The sequence below is a fragment of the Chionomys nivalis genome, chromosome 4 (assembly GCF_950005125.1).
Source record: "Chionomys nivalis chromosome 4, mChiNiv1.1, whole genome shotgun sequence".
NCBI classification, from domain to species: Eukaryota; Metazoa; Chordata; class Mammalia; order Rodentia; family Cricetidae; genus Chionomys; species Chionomys nivalis.
In genome coordinates this window covers 14,941,586-14,958,666 of record NC_080089.1, presented here as the reverse complement: position 1 = coordinate 14,958,666, position 17,081 = coordinate 14,941,586, and the positions used below count along the sequence as shown (strand labels likewise).

Genomic DNA, 17,081 nt, shown 5'->3' with positions numbered 1-17,081 from the left:
TCCTACCCATTTGGATAAGCTAGTCTGAAATAATGTTTTTCAAGTTATTGAGAATATCCAGTTCCATGGTGTTGGGAGAATTCTCAGAAACAAATAAGAAGCCCAGGGAATAGGGAGCCCAGCTCTCAGTCACCAAGCATTGCGGACAGAAGACAGTTCAATCTTTCTCGGTGCTTCCCAGCCTGTCATTCACAATATACATTCACATGTTTTTCCCAAAGTTTGAGTGCTGCAGAATTATATTTTTTTGAATAGTAAGACTCCAAATATCTATTCTACATTTTTTGTTATTCTGAGCTAGAGAGAAAAGGATCTTCCAAGTTTAGATGTTGAGACTCACCAGAATAAACTCTTGAGGCTGCCCAAAGAGGAGAGTACCCACAATTCAGCTGTGGTCCAGGTCACCTTCGACGTTTTCCCCCTGGCATCTAAACTTGGATCTTAGGTATTTGAAAACTCAGTCATCAAGGAGGCCAGTCCCATCCTGTGGTCTCTTTCCTTTCCTGCTTCAATTACTTGTTTCATTTAGCTGCTGGGTGGGACCACGTACATTTATGTCACCACTTGTGCCTAAGCTGCTCTTCTTACTCCCGACTCATCGAAGAAACAGGCCTAGCTTTATAAGCATGGAAAATACTAGAACTGGGTGAGATCATGTTATTCATGGAGAGATGTCCATCTTACCTATGGACAGCCTTTTAAAAACAGAACAAGGTCCAGGAGGTACTGGAACAGTCAGAGTGTAGGGTATTATCAGTATTTTGTTGAAAATATAAATATGAATTGCTTGTCAGGTGTTAACATTGGGTTATCTGAGGAGCAAGGGAGCATTGTATCCCTGTGTTAACTGGGGAGCAAGGGAGCACTGTATCCCTGTGTTAAGTGGGGAGCAAGGGAGCACTATATCCCTGTGTTAACTGGGGAGCAAGGGAGCACTGTATCCCTGTGTTAACTGAGGAACAAGGGAGCACTGTATCCCTGGTAGGGTTCCAGCTCAGGCTGAACAGCATTTACTAGGGAATCATGATGAAGGCAAGGCTAGGAGTAAGAGCTCCATCATCTTCCCACTTCTGTTTCTACTGTTTGCAAACGCTTGTCTTCCCCTGTGTGTGCCTTCATGTTTCCACTTGGTACATTGTTCTGTACTGATCTGTCCAGATGTGTTTTCCCAACAACTCTGAAAAGTCTTTGAAGAAAGGGACACAATCTATCCTTCTTGACTCCAAGTGTTTATTCTAGTGGCTAGGATATAGGAGCATTATGTAAATATTTATCCAATGAACAGGTGATTTTATGTGCATGCATTTATGTGTGCCTGTACACATTTGTGTGTATTTTAATTTATAGCTCAAATTATTAGCGAGTAGTCTTGCTTGACATGGTTCTGTCTACATTCCTTGGATCAACGGGTGTTTAACTCCCTTAGTCACAGAATATACTTCCTGAGTCTCCAGGCATGGTACTTTATAAGTTCCCTGAGAGATGGAGCCGCAGGATGGCAGAGGAGATAACCAAAGTGCAGGTAGGCCTTCTGCATTGTATTTCTAGGTCAAGTTCATGGCAGCAGAAATGGCCCTGGTGACTAGGACCTTAGGTGTGACTCAGTTGCATTTGGGAGGCTGATGTGTACACAGGTATCAGACATGCCAAGCTGACAGCAGATGAAGCAGGATCATGAGTTGGGGGATCTCAGCCAGTTAAATCAGACAGGGCTCAGGACCAGGCCGAAGAGAAGGTAGATATGGTGTGCTGTAGGCAGAGACTGCTTGTTCGTTTCCTGGCTGCCCAGACCCAAAAGAATCACACAGAAAACTGTATTAATTGCAGTACTGTTTGGCCAATAGCTTAAGCATATTTCTAGCTAGCTCTTACATCTTAAATGAACCCATTTCTACTATTTTATATTTTGCCATGAGACTCGTGGTGGCCGGGCTTCTGGCCTGGGTAGCTGGGTGGATGCCTTGCTGAGGAGGCACACAGGCAAGAAAAGGGGATGTCAGTTTCAAGTGAGCTGAGTGATGGCGCTAAATTCCCACTCATCCGAAGACCCCATCTACTCACCTGGCTTGCCACACCTTATCAGAATGACCACATCTGCCCTGGGAGTTTTGGAGGTGCAATGTCTGGCTGGGATCCCCACTCGCTTACCTTTATCACTTATTCCTCCATTTACTCAACCAACGCTTAAGTAGTAAGTGCGTCCTCACAGCATCCGGTGTCTCAGCCCCAGTCCATGTGTGCAGACGGTTCATCTCTGTAAAGGCGACCATTCAGAGGGCAGCTGGGTTCTAAGGCTGCATCTTACTGCATGCTCTGTCTTGTGCTGCTACGTCGTCCCCGCTCCCTGCTCTCCTCATAGCTGCAGCAATTGCTTTGGCACTAAATTCCTATGACTTTCTTAAATTTTACCTCAGTCTTTGAGACTTGACTTGGGAAGAAGTTAAACGCTTAGGAGAAACACTAGATGAGTTGCTTTATATGGACAGAGCCCTGGAAACTATTTTCTAAACTCTAGAACTTTACGAGAAACGCCAGGGTTCGCTGGGACTCAAGGGATACTGCTGGTTTCAGTAACAGATGTGACCGATCCAAAACCTTCCTTGCAATATTTGAGTCATACAATTTCGCTTCTTATTTGTTGCCTTGCTTTCCCTAGCCGAGGTGTGAAATTCGGGTATCATACACATCAGTGGGGCCTACAGAAAGACCTAAAAGGTTCAGGAGGCTAAGATTAAATTCATGGGGTTGAGTCTGAGAACACACATTCAGAACACAGCATCCTGCAATTCTAACCTCTGGACATCAGGGATGGCTGCATTAGTGGGGCGGTAGGATGAGGAACTGACTTGAAACACTATTTACCGATCAGCAATTAAAAGTCAAACGAAGTTCTTGGAATTTTCAGCTCCTCAAGGGTACTGCAAGGATTAATTAGAAGGTGATTTGGAATTTCTAGTCTATTGTAAATAAAATCTTTTTCAGTACAATATCTAGCTCCAGAACAGCCAGGGCTGTTACACAGAACCCACCCGAAAAGCCCCCAATCTTTTTCAGGATATATTAGTATTATCAATATTATTTAATGATCAATAAAGACATAAATATTATATATTTATTTGGGATCATTAAATGGTGCTATTGTAAAATATTTATTTATTTATTATGTATACAATATTCTGTCTGTGTGTATGTCTGCAGGCCAGAAGAGGGCACCAGACCTCATTCCAGATGGTTGTGAGCCTCCATGTGGTTGTCGGGAATTGAACTCAGGACCTTTGGAAGAGCAGGCAATGCTCTTAACCACTGAGCCATCTCTTCAGCCCCCTAAATGGTGTTATTGTAAACATCACCCAGGATTAGATTTATTCCAGAAACATATTTTTAGTTTTTAGTTTGATTTGTTTTAGGTGATACCTCATGCAGTCCAGGCTGGTCTGGAACTTTCTATGTAGCTGACAATGACCTGGAACCTTTTACCCTCCATCTTCATTTTCCAAGTGCTGAGATAGGCTTATGTCACCTAACCTGGCTTACATTCTTAGTTTGCATGTCTCTTGCTCAATAGTAGGCAATCTCTCGCTCAGTTGGCTATGACACACCCAGGTAACCAATGAACAAATAATGCAGCTTTCTCAACCTCTGATACAGGAGAGAGGCTGCCCATGTGTCTTGCTTTTCTATTGCTGTGAAGAGATAGTGTGACCAAGACAACTTACAAAAGAAAGAGTTTATTGGGGTTCTGGTTCCAAAGACAGTCCATGATAATTTTGATGAGTAGCATGGTAGCAGGCAAGCAGGATCCTGGAGCAGTAGCTGAGAATCTACATCTGATTCACAAGCTGAAGGCATATATATATATATAGCTGGGTGGCATGGCTTTTGAAACTTCAAAGCCTACATCCAGTCATACACATCCTCCAGCAAGGCCATACCTCCTATATCCTTCCCAAACAGTTCCACCAACTGGGGACCAAGCATTCAAATTTATGAGCCCATGAGGGGTGTTACCATTCAAATCAGCACATATATAAAAGTAAACTATTCTAGCCTGTAAACTCTGGGTACCTGGACCAGCCTCTAACAGCATCACTTCTGAGTTCTTTCAGTGAGAATGGAAAACCTTAGCCTTGGTAAAGACATTTGTTCAAAGTCAATGTCAGAGTCAGGCTCAGACCTGGATTCTGAAGTTCGGTACTTCACATGTCATATTCATTCTTGTTTGGAATTCTCTTCTAAAACCTCAAGGCACTAAACCCACGTGACTGAACACAGATTTCTGGCGAGCCTCCTGGTGAGTGCGTCACAATTTTTATCCCCCTTGGTACTTCATCAGAGGCTTTGCTTGATACAACCGCCAGGAGCACCACATCAAAGAGCCACAATTCTGCTCTGTCTACAGCCCTGCAGGCTGCACAGGGCCCACAGGGCTGCTCCGAACAGCATTCCAGAGGTTTAGAGACCGAATGGAGCCATCTGCTCTGATTACAGCGGCTCATCAGCTGTGCCCATCCAATTAGGCTTCAGCGTTCCTGCCACGGTGGAGGTCTCTCTCTTGCCACATTCACAGATGAGCGACTCAGTCATATTCAGCTATTCGAAAACCACTTCCATTTGAAGCCCTGCTCCAAGCACAGTGTTAGGAAGATTGCTTTGTAATCCGGGGAAAAGTCTGGCCATGACTTGTCATCAACCAAGATGCCATTTATTTCCCAGCACGCCTTCTCAGGGGCAGCCAGTGTGGTAGTTGGACCTTCTCATGAAAGCCAGGAGGCCTTGGGACACGAGCCTTTGGGAAGTTGGTCCCCAGGGTCCTTTGTGCTTCTGGAGGCTCCCTTTAACGTGACCTTTACTGCGGTTCTCTTTCCTACTATGGAGGCCTCCAAGGAACTGCAGAAATTTACAAAAAAAAAAAAAATCCATCATAATGGCCATTTGAAGAATTTTGATCTGTTTTACACACACACACACACACACACACACACACACACACACACACACACACGATTATATTCTCTCTTCCTCCCCTCCCTCCCTCCATCTTTTTTTCTCCTTCATCTCCTCATTCCTTCTTCCTTCTCTCCCCATTGCTTTCCCTGAAATTCTAGGAGTCTATAATAAATACATGAAAGTCAAAAGGAAGTTCTCTGCCCAAGATCCAGGAGTGGTGAGAGCTGCTTCAGGAACATTCCTTAACCAAGTGGACAGAGGAATGTGGCTTCGGGACTTTGGCAATCTCACCCTCAGGCCATGCCCATAGCTCCACAATAAGCCTGCAAGCCAAAATCATAGAATGGACTGGAAATTGGTTACGTTTGAAGAAGAAGGCCTCAGCCTTCAGGAGGGCATAGTACTAATCCGCACCCCTTTGCTTTCTGTCTTTCAGGCATTTGTTCTGAGAGCTGCATGCAGGAGGAACTAGGCAGAAGCATGGACCTCGGTGAAAACTGGTCTTTGGAGGAAGGAAGCTGGCTGTCACACACTGGGGCTCAGCATTTCCCCAGCACCAGAGCGGGTATGGCCACTCGTCACGGTCCTGATTCACACGGTCTCTCCCATTCCTGCCCCTCGCTGTGCCAGTCTGTCTGCGCTCCCCGTTTGCCCAGAATGGTTGGCTATTCAAGGGCTGCTGGCTGGAGACTACTGAGCTGGGACTTGGAAGTCAAACAGACCTATGTTCAGATCCCAGAAGCATTCATTGTTACCTATGTTACTATAAGATACACCATTGCCCTGGGAGTAAGAACTCTTGCAGAGTCCGGACGGGGACCAACGGTGACAGCCAGTGGGGTGTCATTTCCTGAGCTCTCACTGTGAGTCAGGCACTGTGCTCTCACTCTGATGGAGTCCTCTGAGGGCCTACAGTCCCTGAGGCGGAGGACAGGGTAGCCAAGGGTAGCAGTGCAGGGTAGCTCCCCTACCGTTCTTTCTTTGTCTGATTATTGAGTTGGTGGGGCCCAGCCTTCAGTGACGGCAGTGATGAGGCTTCTCTGGAGTGGAGCAAACAGATGGAAGCAGCAGACAGCTGGCAGAGCTGTGGTCCTCTGTTGAATTTGTCACCCTTCCATGTCCCCAAGCTGCTGGAGTTCTATGGCAGTGGCTGGGGCCACTGAAGAGCTCCAAGATACCTGAGATACCTGAGGGCCATGCCTTTTGTTTTTAAGAACATGCCTCCTGATGTGTACTTGCCTTATATGAGAATATCACAGAGAGTAGAGCAGACACCAAGCAGTGAAAAGCTGAGAGGAGGTGGAGGTGGTGTGTGCGTGTATCCAGACAGAATTGGATCATTAAACATCATTCTGACATGCCCCTTCTCTGAGATGGAGTAACTTACAGCAGTGAGCGTGGACAGGGCTTCTGTATTATTATACAATACTACCTCTACCAAACCAACCAGAGGGAACGCCTCTAGGGCAGTGCTTCTCAACCTTCTTAATGCTATGATCCTTAATACAGTTCCTCATGTTGTGATGCCCCCCCAACTGTAAAATTATTTCATTACTACTTCATAACTATAATTTTGTTACTGCTATGAATCATAACACAAATATCTGATGCAGGATATCTGATATGAGACCCCAATGGGCTTGCAACCCTATTGCTCTGAAAGGAACATCTTATTGTCTGAGGGAGAAAAGATTGGTGCATCCCATAACACACACACACACACACACACACAATGCCCACACAGTAGGTGATTCCTGGATGGCTGATGTATGAGCGTGTGATGGATGGACCTGTGCCCTATGAGTATCTCAGCCCTTGTGAGAAAGAGCCCTTCTGCTTCTGCCATTCTCCTACCCCTTCACCTAGCTCTCATGGTATGAACAGCATCTCAGCCAGTAGCCTGGAAGGCAGAGGGGAGAGCAGAAGCCAGAGGGACTTATGGGTGCCCTTGTTATCATGCAATAGAATCATCTATAGAATTTTAGAATGGGAAGGCTCAGTGACCATGGCAACATGGGTTTGGCCTCGCTTATTGTGATCTCACTGCCACAGTGCTCTGTAAGCTCACAGATCTACACTCCTTGGGGCAAGGCTGGCCGTAAGAAGGGAAGTAGAGCTGGTGCTGAGGTTGCCCACAGGGGAAATCCAGCTCTCAGGTACGTGCAGAGCATCTGGTGCTGATGGTACTTAGTGCCATCTTCATTGAGAACTCAAGTCTCAGTTCAGGTCATGAGTCTGTAGTGATGGAGACATCTGGGACAAATGAAGTGGGAGGATATTGGAGGACACAGCCCAGTGATAAGGGGTCAGCCTGACTGGAATTTATGGGAATCTGGTATTGGGATGATCTCCAGAGGACCTGGTCAGAGATTCAGGAAAGGGGCATGTCCTCAAGGGACTGAGTAGAGCCTGGTGAAGACCGGAAACAGGATGAAAAAATGTGTTCAGAAACCAATTGTACTAGCCTCTCCATGACAGAGCTAAGTCTAAGCTGGGTAAATTATAAAAATTAATTATTAGTTATGCGTTATTTCCTGACATTCGGCTGAGGCCTTTTTGGATCTATCTCAAACAATTCTTATTGAAAGAAAAATCATTTCAGTTGCTAAATGAGGAAACGAGGCCTGGAATGTTGAGGACTTGCCTAGGGTCACTCAGCTGTAATTGGCAGAGCTGAGCCTGCAGCCTAGATGTGCACCACCCCAGGCTCACAGGCCCGTCCACGCACTGCTCAACACCCCTCACTCTGCCTATGGAATCTGAGACTCTTGGGGTCCAGTGGCAGACTGGACGGCTAGGAACTTAATTGCTTCATCGACAAAAGAAGTAGAGTCAGAAAACATTGATGTTGAAACACTCAGACGTTCGCCCGTCCCCGCGTCTGTCTCTGTTTACACATCCCAAGGCCGTGGCTCACCGGCTTGTCTCCGAGGACGCCACTCTCTACCCCACCTCCAGCCACTGCCTGCTGGTGTCTCGGAGGCCTGATCCCTATGGCAGGAGTTGGCTTTCTAGTGAAGTTCCAAGGAAAGTTGAAGTGTCAAGGCCTTCGGGCCCTGTCCTTGGCTTCACAGAGTCTTCAAAATTCTGTCTCTGCCGGTGAGGCTCAGTCACCCTGAGTCACAGACCTTCCGGCAGGTCCACACACAGCTGTGCTTGCGTTATCCTCAGAGCTTCTTTGGGCAGTTGTCAGGAAGTTGGCTAGGAAGGCCCTCTGTCCAGGCTGTGTGTGTGGTGTTGGCGGGAGGGATTTGGAGTTTCCGAAGGAAAGTCCCTCTCCTGTTCTTACTTCCTACACACTTTCAAATACTTCAAAGGGCTTGGACCTTCAAAGGACTTAGGATTTTCAAACATATTTACCACTTGGCATATTTCTGGATGAAACTGTATGTAGTTGCTGGCACACAAGACACAAGGAGAAGTATGGTGTTCGGCCAGTCCCCTGTTCCCGAGGGTCACCTTACAATTTGGTCAGGCCTGGGCTACCGTCTACCACAACTGCCTAGTGGTTTAGAATTTGGTGTAGGGTAAACTGGCCTTTCCGGGCACTCACAAAGCACTTCCTCTTTGGGCTGCACTCTCTCAGCTATTTGGGGTGGAGGCAGGGGACTTCCCCCACTCCCTACTTGCATTCCTTCCTAGGGCAGAGGCAGAGACTGGGAACCCTGTCAGCATTAGGCAGGCAAATCACAGAAAGTCAGTGGTTAAGGTCTCCACTGTGGTCATCAAAACAGGAGGATTTTCCTTAGTGTCAGGGTCAGGGGGAAGCCAAATCTTGGTGGAGAAGAAAGGAAGTGGCCATTTTCTGAATGCCACATGTGCGCTAAGCACTGCTAGGCTTGTGTCTTTATCGTCCAGAACTCTGCCATGTCTGTAATTTCTCTGCCGGTTTCAAAGGTCACACTCTCCAGATGTCCCACTGTCTGTGACTATTGATGCCTTGTGTCTTGTATCCCCATGGGCTGGGACATAGATGTCCTGTTCAAATGTGTCCTCTTTTCCATTTTACAGAGAAGGGCACAGTGTAGGAACATTTTGGGGCCTTGCCAAGAAGAGTGGCAAAGCCAGGTCTAGAGTGTGGGCCTCTGCCTGTCTCCACCCCAGGTACACGGAGCTGACTGCACCCCTTAAGGAAGCCATGTCAGTGTGACAGAGAGAGGCACCCCAGCAGCCCAGGAAGACTCGGGGCATCTCTAGGAGAGCAGGATGCTGGGGTGGGAGTTGTGACCAGAGTGCTCGCTGCATATTGGCCTTCATGCCACTCTTCCCGTGCGCTGTGTTTCCTAATGGTTTGGTTGCAGATTTCAGTTACAGAAAATACCTTTGCCTTTAGTCCCAATATGGGTTAGTCTGTCTGACATCAGTGGGTCCAGCTGAGAGTTAGCGGGAGCATGCGAGTTTCCTCTGCAGGGCCCTATTTCTGTGTGTATTTCTGGAATCGTTCTCTTTCTGGTTTGTGCCTGTGTACATCTTCAAGGAGCATCTTGGCCCAGCCTACGCTTATTTCCTTTGATGCGGTGCTGAGGGCGGAGCTTTCATCTTTGTGCCATTCTTGACCACAGGAGTGCAGGAAGAAGGGGCTGGACACATTCAAGCTTGTATGCTTCAAAAGAATCCTGCTTTGTTCCAGTATCTCTTGTGCTAATAGCTGGTATTTTGGAGACCTTACTTAGTGTTTTCCTAGGATGCATCCCTGTAGTTTCTGCCAAGGATAAGAGTTGTTCTCTTCAGATGCAGAACTAACTCTCAACCAATGCTGCTTGCTTATTTATTCTCAGATTTACAAAAAAACTTAAAGCAGTTAGCTGAGGTTTGACTTTTATTTAAGGGGAGGGAAACCAACTGTTTTCTTCCTCCTTTTTATCAAGGATCATGAAGCAAAATCATGCTAAAAGGAAGGAGTATTAAACCCTAAGAGGAGGAGGAATGACACCCAGGCTGGTTCAGCCCAGCAGCTGATCAGTCACTAAGTAGTCGCAAGCGGCCTTTTGATAAAAACCAACAGCAACGACGAAGTGAGCACAAAGGCTCTGGGTGGGTCTGTGCTTGGGTTTGTGCCTGTCATTGGAGGTGTGGATGGGGACAAGGTGACAGACCAGCAGCTGCACTGCTGAAGCCACCACCCGGACAGCATCTTCCGCTATTCCAGGGAGAGAAAGTAGGAAGGCTGCAGCTGCTTCTCCACTGTACCCTGTGCTCAACTGCAAACAGATGGATACCTGCAGAAAAGACAGGCAAAGTGGGGTGCCTCGAGGGGAGGCAGCAGCAGAAGGGCTTGTCTCCCTCTGTCCTTCACTGGCGATCTCCCCAGGCAAGGGGCTGGGAAGGCTGTTCAGATACTAGTGAGCTCCACCCACCGTCCAGCCTGACTTGTTGGGAGGACTTCTCCATAGAGACGGTGTCTTACTCTGTAGGCCAGGCTGCTTTCCAGCTGGTAGAAACTCACGACAATCTTCCCGCTTTAGTCGCTCAGGTGTTGGGAGTACAAGCACGAGCCAGCACACCCAGCATGTAGCTCTTTTCTGTGCCCGGATAATTTGTAGCACATCTTGTGTCCTAGAGCTTTCTGTTGCGGTAATAAAGACCATGGCCAAGAGCAAGCTGTAGGTGGGGTGGGGTTTCAGCCTACAATCTCAGTTCATCACTGAGAGGAAGTCATGGCATGAACTCAAGGCAGGAACCTGGAAACAGGAACTGAAGCAGAGACCAGGGAGGAGTACTTCTTACTAGCTTGCTCTCCTCTGTTTGCCCAGTCTGCTTTTTATATAAACCAGGCCTATCTGTCAAGGGATGGCGCCGCCCACAGTGGGCTGAGCTCTCCTGCTTCAATTGTTAATCAAGAAGCCCCACAGATGTGCCTACATGCCAATCAGATGCAGGAAGGTTTTTCCCAGTTTCCCTCTTCCCAGATGACACTACCTTCTGTCAAACTGACAAAAGATGGCTTCCACGTGGCATTGAACAGTGACCCCCACCCCTCACCACTGGCAATCTTAGAAGATTACTGTAAGATACTGCTGCCTTTTCTCCTCTGTGTAAATGATGGGGGTGCTCTTGGTGAGTTCTCATTTCAAAGCCGCTCATACAAACTGTTTTTGTCCTTCCTTCACGCAGGGCCTCTGGACAGGTTTCCCTTAGCAGCAGAGGCTCAGCCGGGGTTAGAAACCTTCCTACACTACTCAGGGCACACTCCTTCTGGGTCCCCGAGGACAGTGGAACTGGGCATTTTACTAGGAACACTCACAGCCATTCTAGAAAGCATTTGGAATGTGTTCTTAGCTCTAGAAGGGGAGGGAGATCCAGTGTAGCCATGTAAGCATGCCTCAAAAGTGAGAAATGAAGCTCTCATGGAATGTTCCAGATCTCTGAGGTGCACTCTTTTAAACATCTAAACTTCATTTAAAACTGTACAGCATTTGAAAAGTGGGCATATGTTCTTTTCTGTGAGTTTTCAATACATTTGCCTGCTCTTTAAACAGAAAATAGCCAATACCTTAGCTAACAATTGAGACTGAAGCAAAATTTAATTTAGAAATGTGTTGCCTTTGATTTAAAAAGTATTCTTTATTTTATATATAGAAGCACAACTTAGCTTTTTATGTTAATTATACCTAGCTTATTTTTAACAGTTTACACACACATTACATTTGCCTGTTCTTTGAAATGGTCTGACGTCTGACTCACTGTGTAGCTCAGGTAGGCCTTCAGCCTCGGATCCTCCTATCTGAGGCAGGCATAAGTTACAAGCTCAAGCCACCACATGCAGTTCACACACACTTTTAATTATGTTCAAAAGATAACAACCAGGGTGGAGGAATGAAAAGCCAGGTGGGGGTGGGAGGGAAGGTTGCAGTTCAGGTTGAGGCTAGAGGTTCGGGCACATGGGAAACAGGCTTCCAATATTTGTGCCTGTATGTACGGAATGTCTCTTTCCTTGACCTCGATCAAATAGCATCGTCTTGTCTAATTACAAATATTTCAAAGTCTAGGACAATAACTAGTATTACGCTAGGAAGTGGGGTCCAAAGCTACCTTCTGAAAGCTCACTGGGTTTGCTGTGCGTCAGGGCGGCAGTGAGAGCATCACGAGAAGCCCTCACTCTGTTTATTCGACTTTTATGGAAAAGCTTACCTGTGCCACCGAGAGAGTTTCTCTTTGCTGCTTTCTCCTTTTGTGTCTAGCTTTTTAATATTGCTGCCCTTGGAATAGCAACAGGGACTCCCTCTTACTGTCTACAGGGGCCAGTGCAGAGGGAGGTCACTCTCCAGCGGGGACATAGGAAGGTAGCACTCTGAAGTGTTAGGAACCACTGCACATGAGAATGAAGGTTTTAGTCAGCACCTGGCTGCCAGACAGCACACCTGCTCTGCTTCTCCCAACAATCTAGTGAGGAAGTACTATCTGCAAGGAGTTGAGCCTTTGAAAGGCAGCTGTCATTGCTGAGAGAGTGTCCCCTTCATAACGGACAGCTACTGAATGTGCAGTGTCCGTTATAACTCAGTGATGCTCCCAAACCATGCTTTTCTAGAGTAAGTACTTGGCATGTGACCATGGGAGCCAGGAAGGTCCTCTGCAGTGGAAACCCTTTTTAGGAAGTGATAGGAAGTGGTTAATTGCTTGTCAATCAGCTGCGAGGGTCAGAGTTCAGTTTCCTAGAACCTCCCTAAATGCTGAATGGGCATGGCAACCTGACAGTGATTCCAGACTCAGAAGTCGAGGATGAGTTTCCAGAGCAAACCAGCTAGTGAGAGTGATCATTGTCAATGAGTTTGACTAAGAGACTTTGCCTCACTGAATACGGTTTTGGAGGAGCGATGGAGGATGGTTGCTGACATGATTGTCCATGTAGCCGTAGGCCTACATGCACACACATGCACACACACACACACACACACACACACACATGGAAATGGAAAAAGAAAAAGAATTGAAGAAGGATGGAAGGAAGGAAGCAACAGAAGGGCTGGCACGGGTTTGCTCTGAATCTGCAGCTCTTGAAACAGTGCTAGAAGCAGGGCACATTCCCAATGTACATCTTCTTTGTTTGTTAGAGACGGAGTCTGCCTTCGTAGTCCAGACTGGCCTGTAGCTCCTATCCTCCTGCCTCGGCCTTCAGAGTGCTGGGATTACAGGCATTTGCTACCATGCCTTGGCATACACAACATTTCAATTACCTAAATAAAATAAAATAAAAAAAAATATTGTTCACTTTACTTCATAAGATGGAAAATTGGAGTCATATTCCAGAAAAGTTTTTTAGTAGCAAATATTGAAACTGAAAAATATGTGTTATCCTTAGCTCCCAGGTGACTGGGAAATGCTGGTGACTGAAGTGCTGGGAGGAAAGTTCTTGGTTTGTAACTCTCCGTTTTAGTGACAGATTGAGTCCTCTGCGGATTAGAGCAGTTCAGCCAAACAGCATGTCAGACTCTGTATTCTGACCACCCTGTAGAACATTCATTACGCTGTCCCCATCAGTTCCCTTTGCTGTAACAAAGCACTGGAGACTGGCAGTGCATAATAAAAATGTTCTTGCCTCGTGGTTCTGAAGGCTGGCCCAAGCGTGTGTTGCTGGCATGTGTTTAGCGTCTGATGAGGATCTTCTTGCATCATCCTGAACCTACTGGAGGGTACCACCTAGGGCCATAGCGTGAGTGCCAGCTCAAATTTAGTTCCTTCTCTTAGGAAGCCACTAATGCCACCAAGGGAGGTTCATTTACAAGTTCATCAAATCCTAATCACTTCTTCAAGGTCTTATGCATGAACACAAGAACTTGGGAGACACAGTTCCTATACACGGGTTTTGGGGTATCATGTTTAGACCACAGCGCTATTCAGAGAGGGTAAGGTTGTTGCCATGCAACCAGCTTTCAGCCCAGTTAGTGCAGCACAAGTCAAGTGCCAGAAACAATGAATCCCATTCCTCCTTCATTTGAGTATATTTTGTGGTGAGTGTTTTTCTTTTCATAACTAAAATTTGTAAGTAAACAAAAAGAGCCCATTGGCATGAGCTATAAAGGCATACCAGATCCAACAATAACCCACAACTTTTCAGTCTTTACAACAGGCCATCTCTTGAATTTACTGAATGAACTTGTACTCTGGCAACAAGCAGTTACTAGATGACAATATAATCTCCATTTTTATAGAAAATAAAGGCCGGCTGAAATTGCCAGCAAATGGTTCAGCTGGTTTTAGACTCAGGTCTGAGCGGCCTTGAAGTCCTCATTAGGAGGAACTGACTGTGGAATTGACAAGGGTGAGACTGGGCTCTACCTTGGCTAAAGAGGACATTTCAGCATACAGACAAGTTTGTTGGCTTGCCTCCGAGGGTAAAAGGAAGAGAGAGTCAGACTGACACAGACTATTCTTTAGATGAATTCTGTTGTGAAGAGCAGCTGAGGGGGGAGGGAGCCTCGACGGAAGGGACAAAGGCAAGCATCAGTTCAGGCGGGGAAGGGAAGCTGTGTTTATCAGGGCTGCTTCACAAATGGAACTGGCCTTGGATCAGGACAGGTGGTTCCTTCTTAGATGAGGAACGCAAGGGAGAAAATGCAGCAGGGATATGTGGCGTGGTCGCTGGACTGGAGAACAGAGGAAGTGTGGATTTGAGGGTATGAGAAATGGAGATCTCACTTCCTTAGAGCACCGGAGCCAGCTAGCTCACTACGTTTTGGGGTCCTGCACCCGCCCCACATGGCAGGCGTGCTGATTGAGCGGGAAAACAGATTTTAAACCCCAGTTCCGTAAGTCTCTTCCTCCTCTTCTCTTTGGCTGTGTAATCAGGAGGGGATACTCTTACATGTCATCCAGGTCTTGGGTTTGTCTGTCACTTACATTTGTCTGTTTCTCAACAAAACCATCTGTAGGACCATCTCAACATCTCAACCCTGTTTATTTCAAAGCTCATTGGGCACATGGCCTTTTCACCCCTTTAGGTTATTAGCCCAACTTGACTGTTCACTTTCTATTCTAAACTTACAGTTTGGGTTTGCTGGTAGGAGGAGCAAAGCATAGCAAAATTTGTATATGTCAGAATAGCTAACGTGGTACACATTAATAGGCCTCTAGTAATTTGTTCATTTGTAATTGGACATAACAGGCTTGAGGCACCTTTGAAAATGAACCATCAGACTTTATTTGTTACAAGGAGACAAATAAATGAGAAATGATAGCAATCATCCTGAAACGAGGAGGGCAAGACAGAAGGGAGTTCATGAGCCAAGTGCGGGGCAGGGAAAAAGCTGGAATGGTTCATTTAAATTCTGCTAGAGTCAAGGAGACTTTGAACTAAATAAAGGGGCAGACTGGAGAGGTAGGAGGTGTTGAAGAGCACAGTACCAGCCTTGGTCTTAAGGATGGTGTTGCTATGACAGTAGGGGACTGGGCAAGGATGTGAGAGATGTCAAAGAGCTGAGCAGATGGAGGAGCAGAAGAATCCGCTATGTACAAATGAAAAAGTCCAGAATAATCACAACAGTGTGACTGAGGAAAGTACCAGCAAGCTAGATGACAATACTTCCAGGAGTCAGAAGGACATGAGGGTCTGTGTGTCGCCAAAAGGAGTGGGAGAAACAGGAATATGGTCTGTGGTTGTCAAGAAGAGCCAGGGTCAGACAGGAAGGAATTCAAAGATACCTTCAGAGAGGAGACTGAAGATAAAACGAAAGCAATCTTGTTGCTGCTGGGAGTAATGGAAGGATCTTGGTGTGTGTGTGTGTAAGGAGTGAAGTGGTGTGTAACATGCATTCCCATATATTCAGTTCTTGAGTTTGGAACTTCCATCTTTCATAAGACAACAGTCATAAGAGGATGGAGTGCTGGTTCAAGAACGGCTGCCTGGGCGGGGAAGGACAACCTCTCCTTGGGGCTCCGTGAGAAATGCAGGCTGGTGCTTCTTTCTAGTCTTCCACAGTGTTATGTAACTAAAAGCTGAACATGGAAACCGAGGGTTACCTGTTTACAGGGTAACACTTTGACCAAGACACAGGGCTGCAGTAACCTGCAGCTACAACCCTAGCCACTTTGAACCATAGAAGGCCCCAGAATCTCTGAACTGCCAACCGCCCCAGTCCTTTAAGGAAGAAGAGAGAGCCAGCATCTCTCTCTCTTCCCTTCTCTTTTACCCCTCTGATACCAAACATCAGTCGTACCTGGCAGAGCCATCACCATCCACTCCGGGAAAATACACAGGGTGTACCCACATTGCTCAGTGATCCAGACAAGGAGATTCCCATGTCGGAAGCTATGAGACACTAGTTACACTCGGATGGAAACGTCCGTGGCTCCATTCTGTGCTTGAAACCAGTCAAAGTACACTAGAGAAAGGCTGACTACTTTCTCTGCCTGTCACAACAGGGAAGTCTGTCTCGGTGTGCCCCGACTACTGCTTCCCTGTCCATAAAATGGTGAAATGGGGACCAAGTTACTTAGCCTATTTAAACCAAGGCGGCTCTTCAGAGGAGAGACTAATGCTCAGGCTACAGTTAGAATGCAGATTAAAAAGAAGGAAAGGCGGAAGGCATAGAACACCCGACCTGGCTGCCAAGACAGTGCCCAGTTCTGAAAATTCTCTCCGAAACCCCGGCACTTGGAGGAGGGCACACCCAATGCAGAGGAGCAGTGAATCCGTTCAGAGCTGGCAAGGTTCAAAATTTTAACAAATGGGCAAAAGGGTTAGAGTGCGGGAACACATTCTCTGACGGGGAGTGGGGAGTCAGCGCGTGCACTAGCGCGCGCATACCTCGTGATGGCCAAGGTTGCCTAGCAACGGGCGGGGATGCATGCCTGCCCTGGGACCGGGTGGGCTCATGGAGCTCTGGTCTCAGCAGCTGCGTGTCCACGAGCCTCCGCGATCTAGGAAAACTTCGGGGTTTCTCAGAGTTGAGGTATCCGCGCCGGACCAGCTGGAAACAGCGATGCGCCCCAGGGGATAAGGGGAAGACGATGGGGTCTCAGCCCCATCCCCCAGGGACTGCGCGATCCCAACCAGGAAAGTCGGTGCGCACCTGCGAGCTTCTGGATGACAACGCCTAGACCAAATCGCTCCCCAAGTTTCTTCAGCGAGTCCTCACATTCAGTGGATGAGGCAGTTCAAATCCCGCTTGGATCCAGGTTCACCGAGTCTAATCGCT

The 17,081-nt window shown here is 47.0% G+C and overlaps 1 protein-coding gene across 1 annotated transcript in view; it reads left to right on the top strand.

The window, feature by feature from the left end:
* The first annotated feature begins 5,383 nt into the window (after window positions 1-5,383).
* The window catches only part of Amotl1 (angiomotin like 1), a 111,384-nt gene continuing 99,686 nt past the window's right edge, over window positions 5,384-17,081 (top strand). The window contains exon 1 of the mRNA XM_057766691.1: window positions 5,384-5,512. Within this exon, the coding sequence (XP_057622674.1) occupies window positions 5,404-5,512 (109 nt within the window). The 5' untranslated portion in view covers window positions 5,384-5,403. The remainder of the gene's footprint in view (window positions 5,513-17,081) is intronic.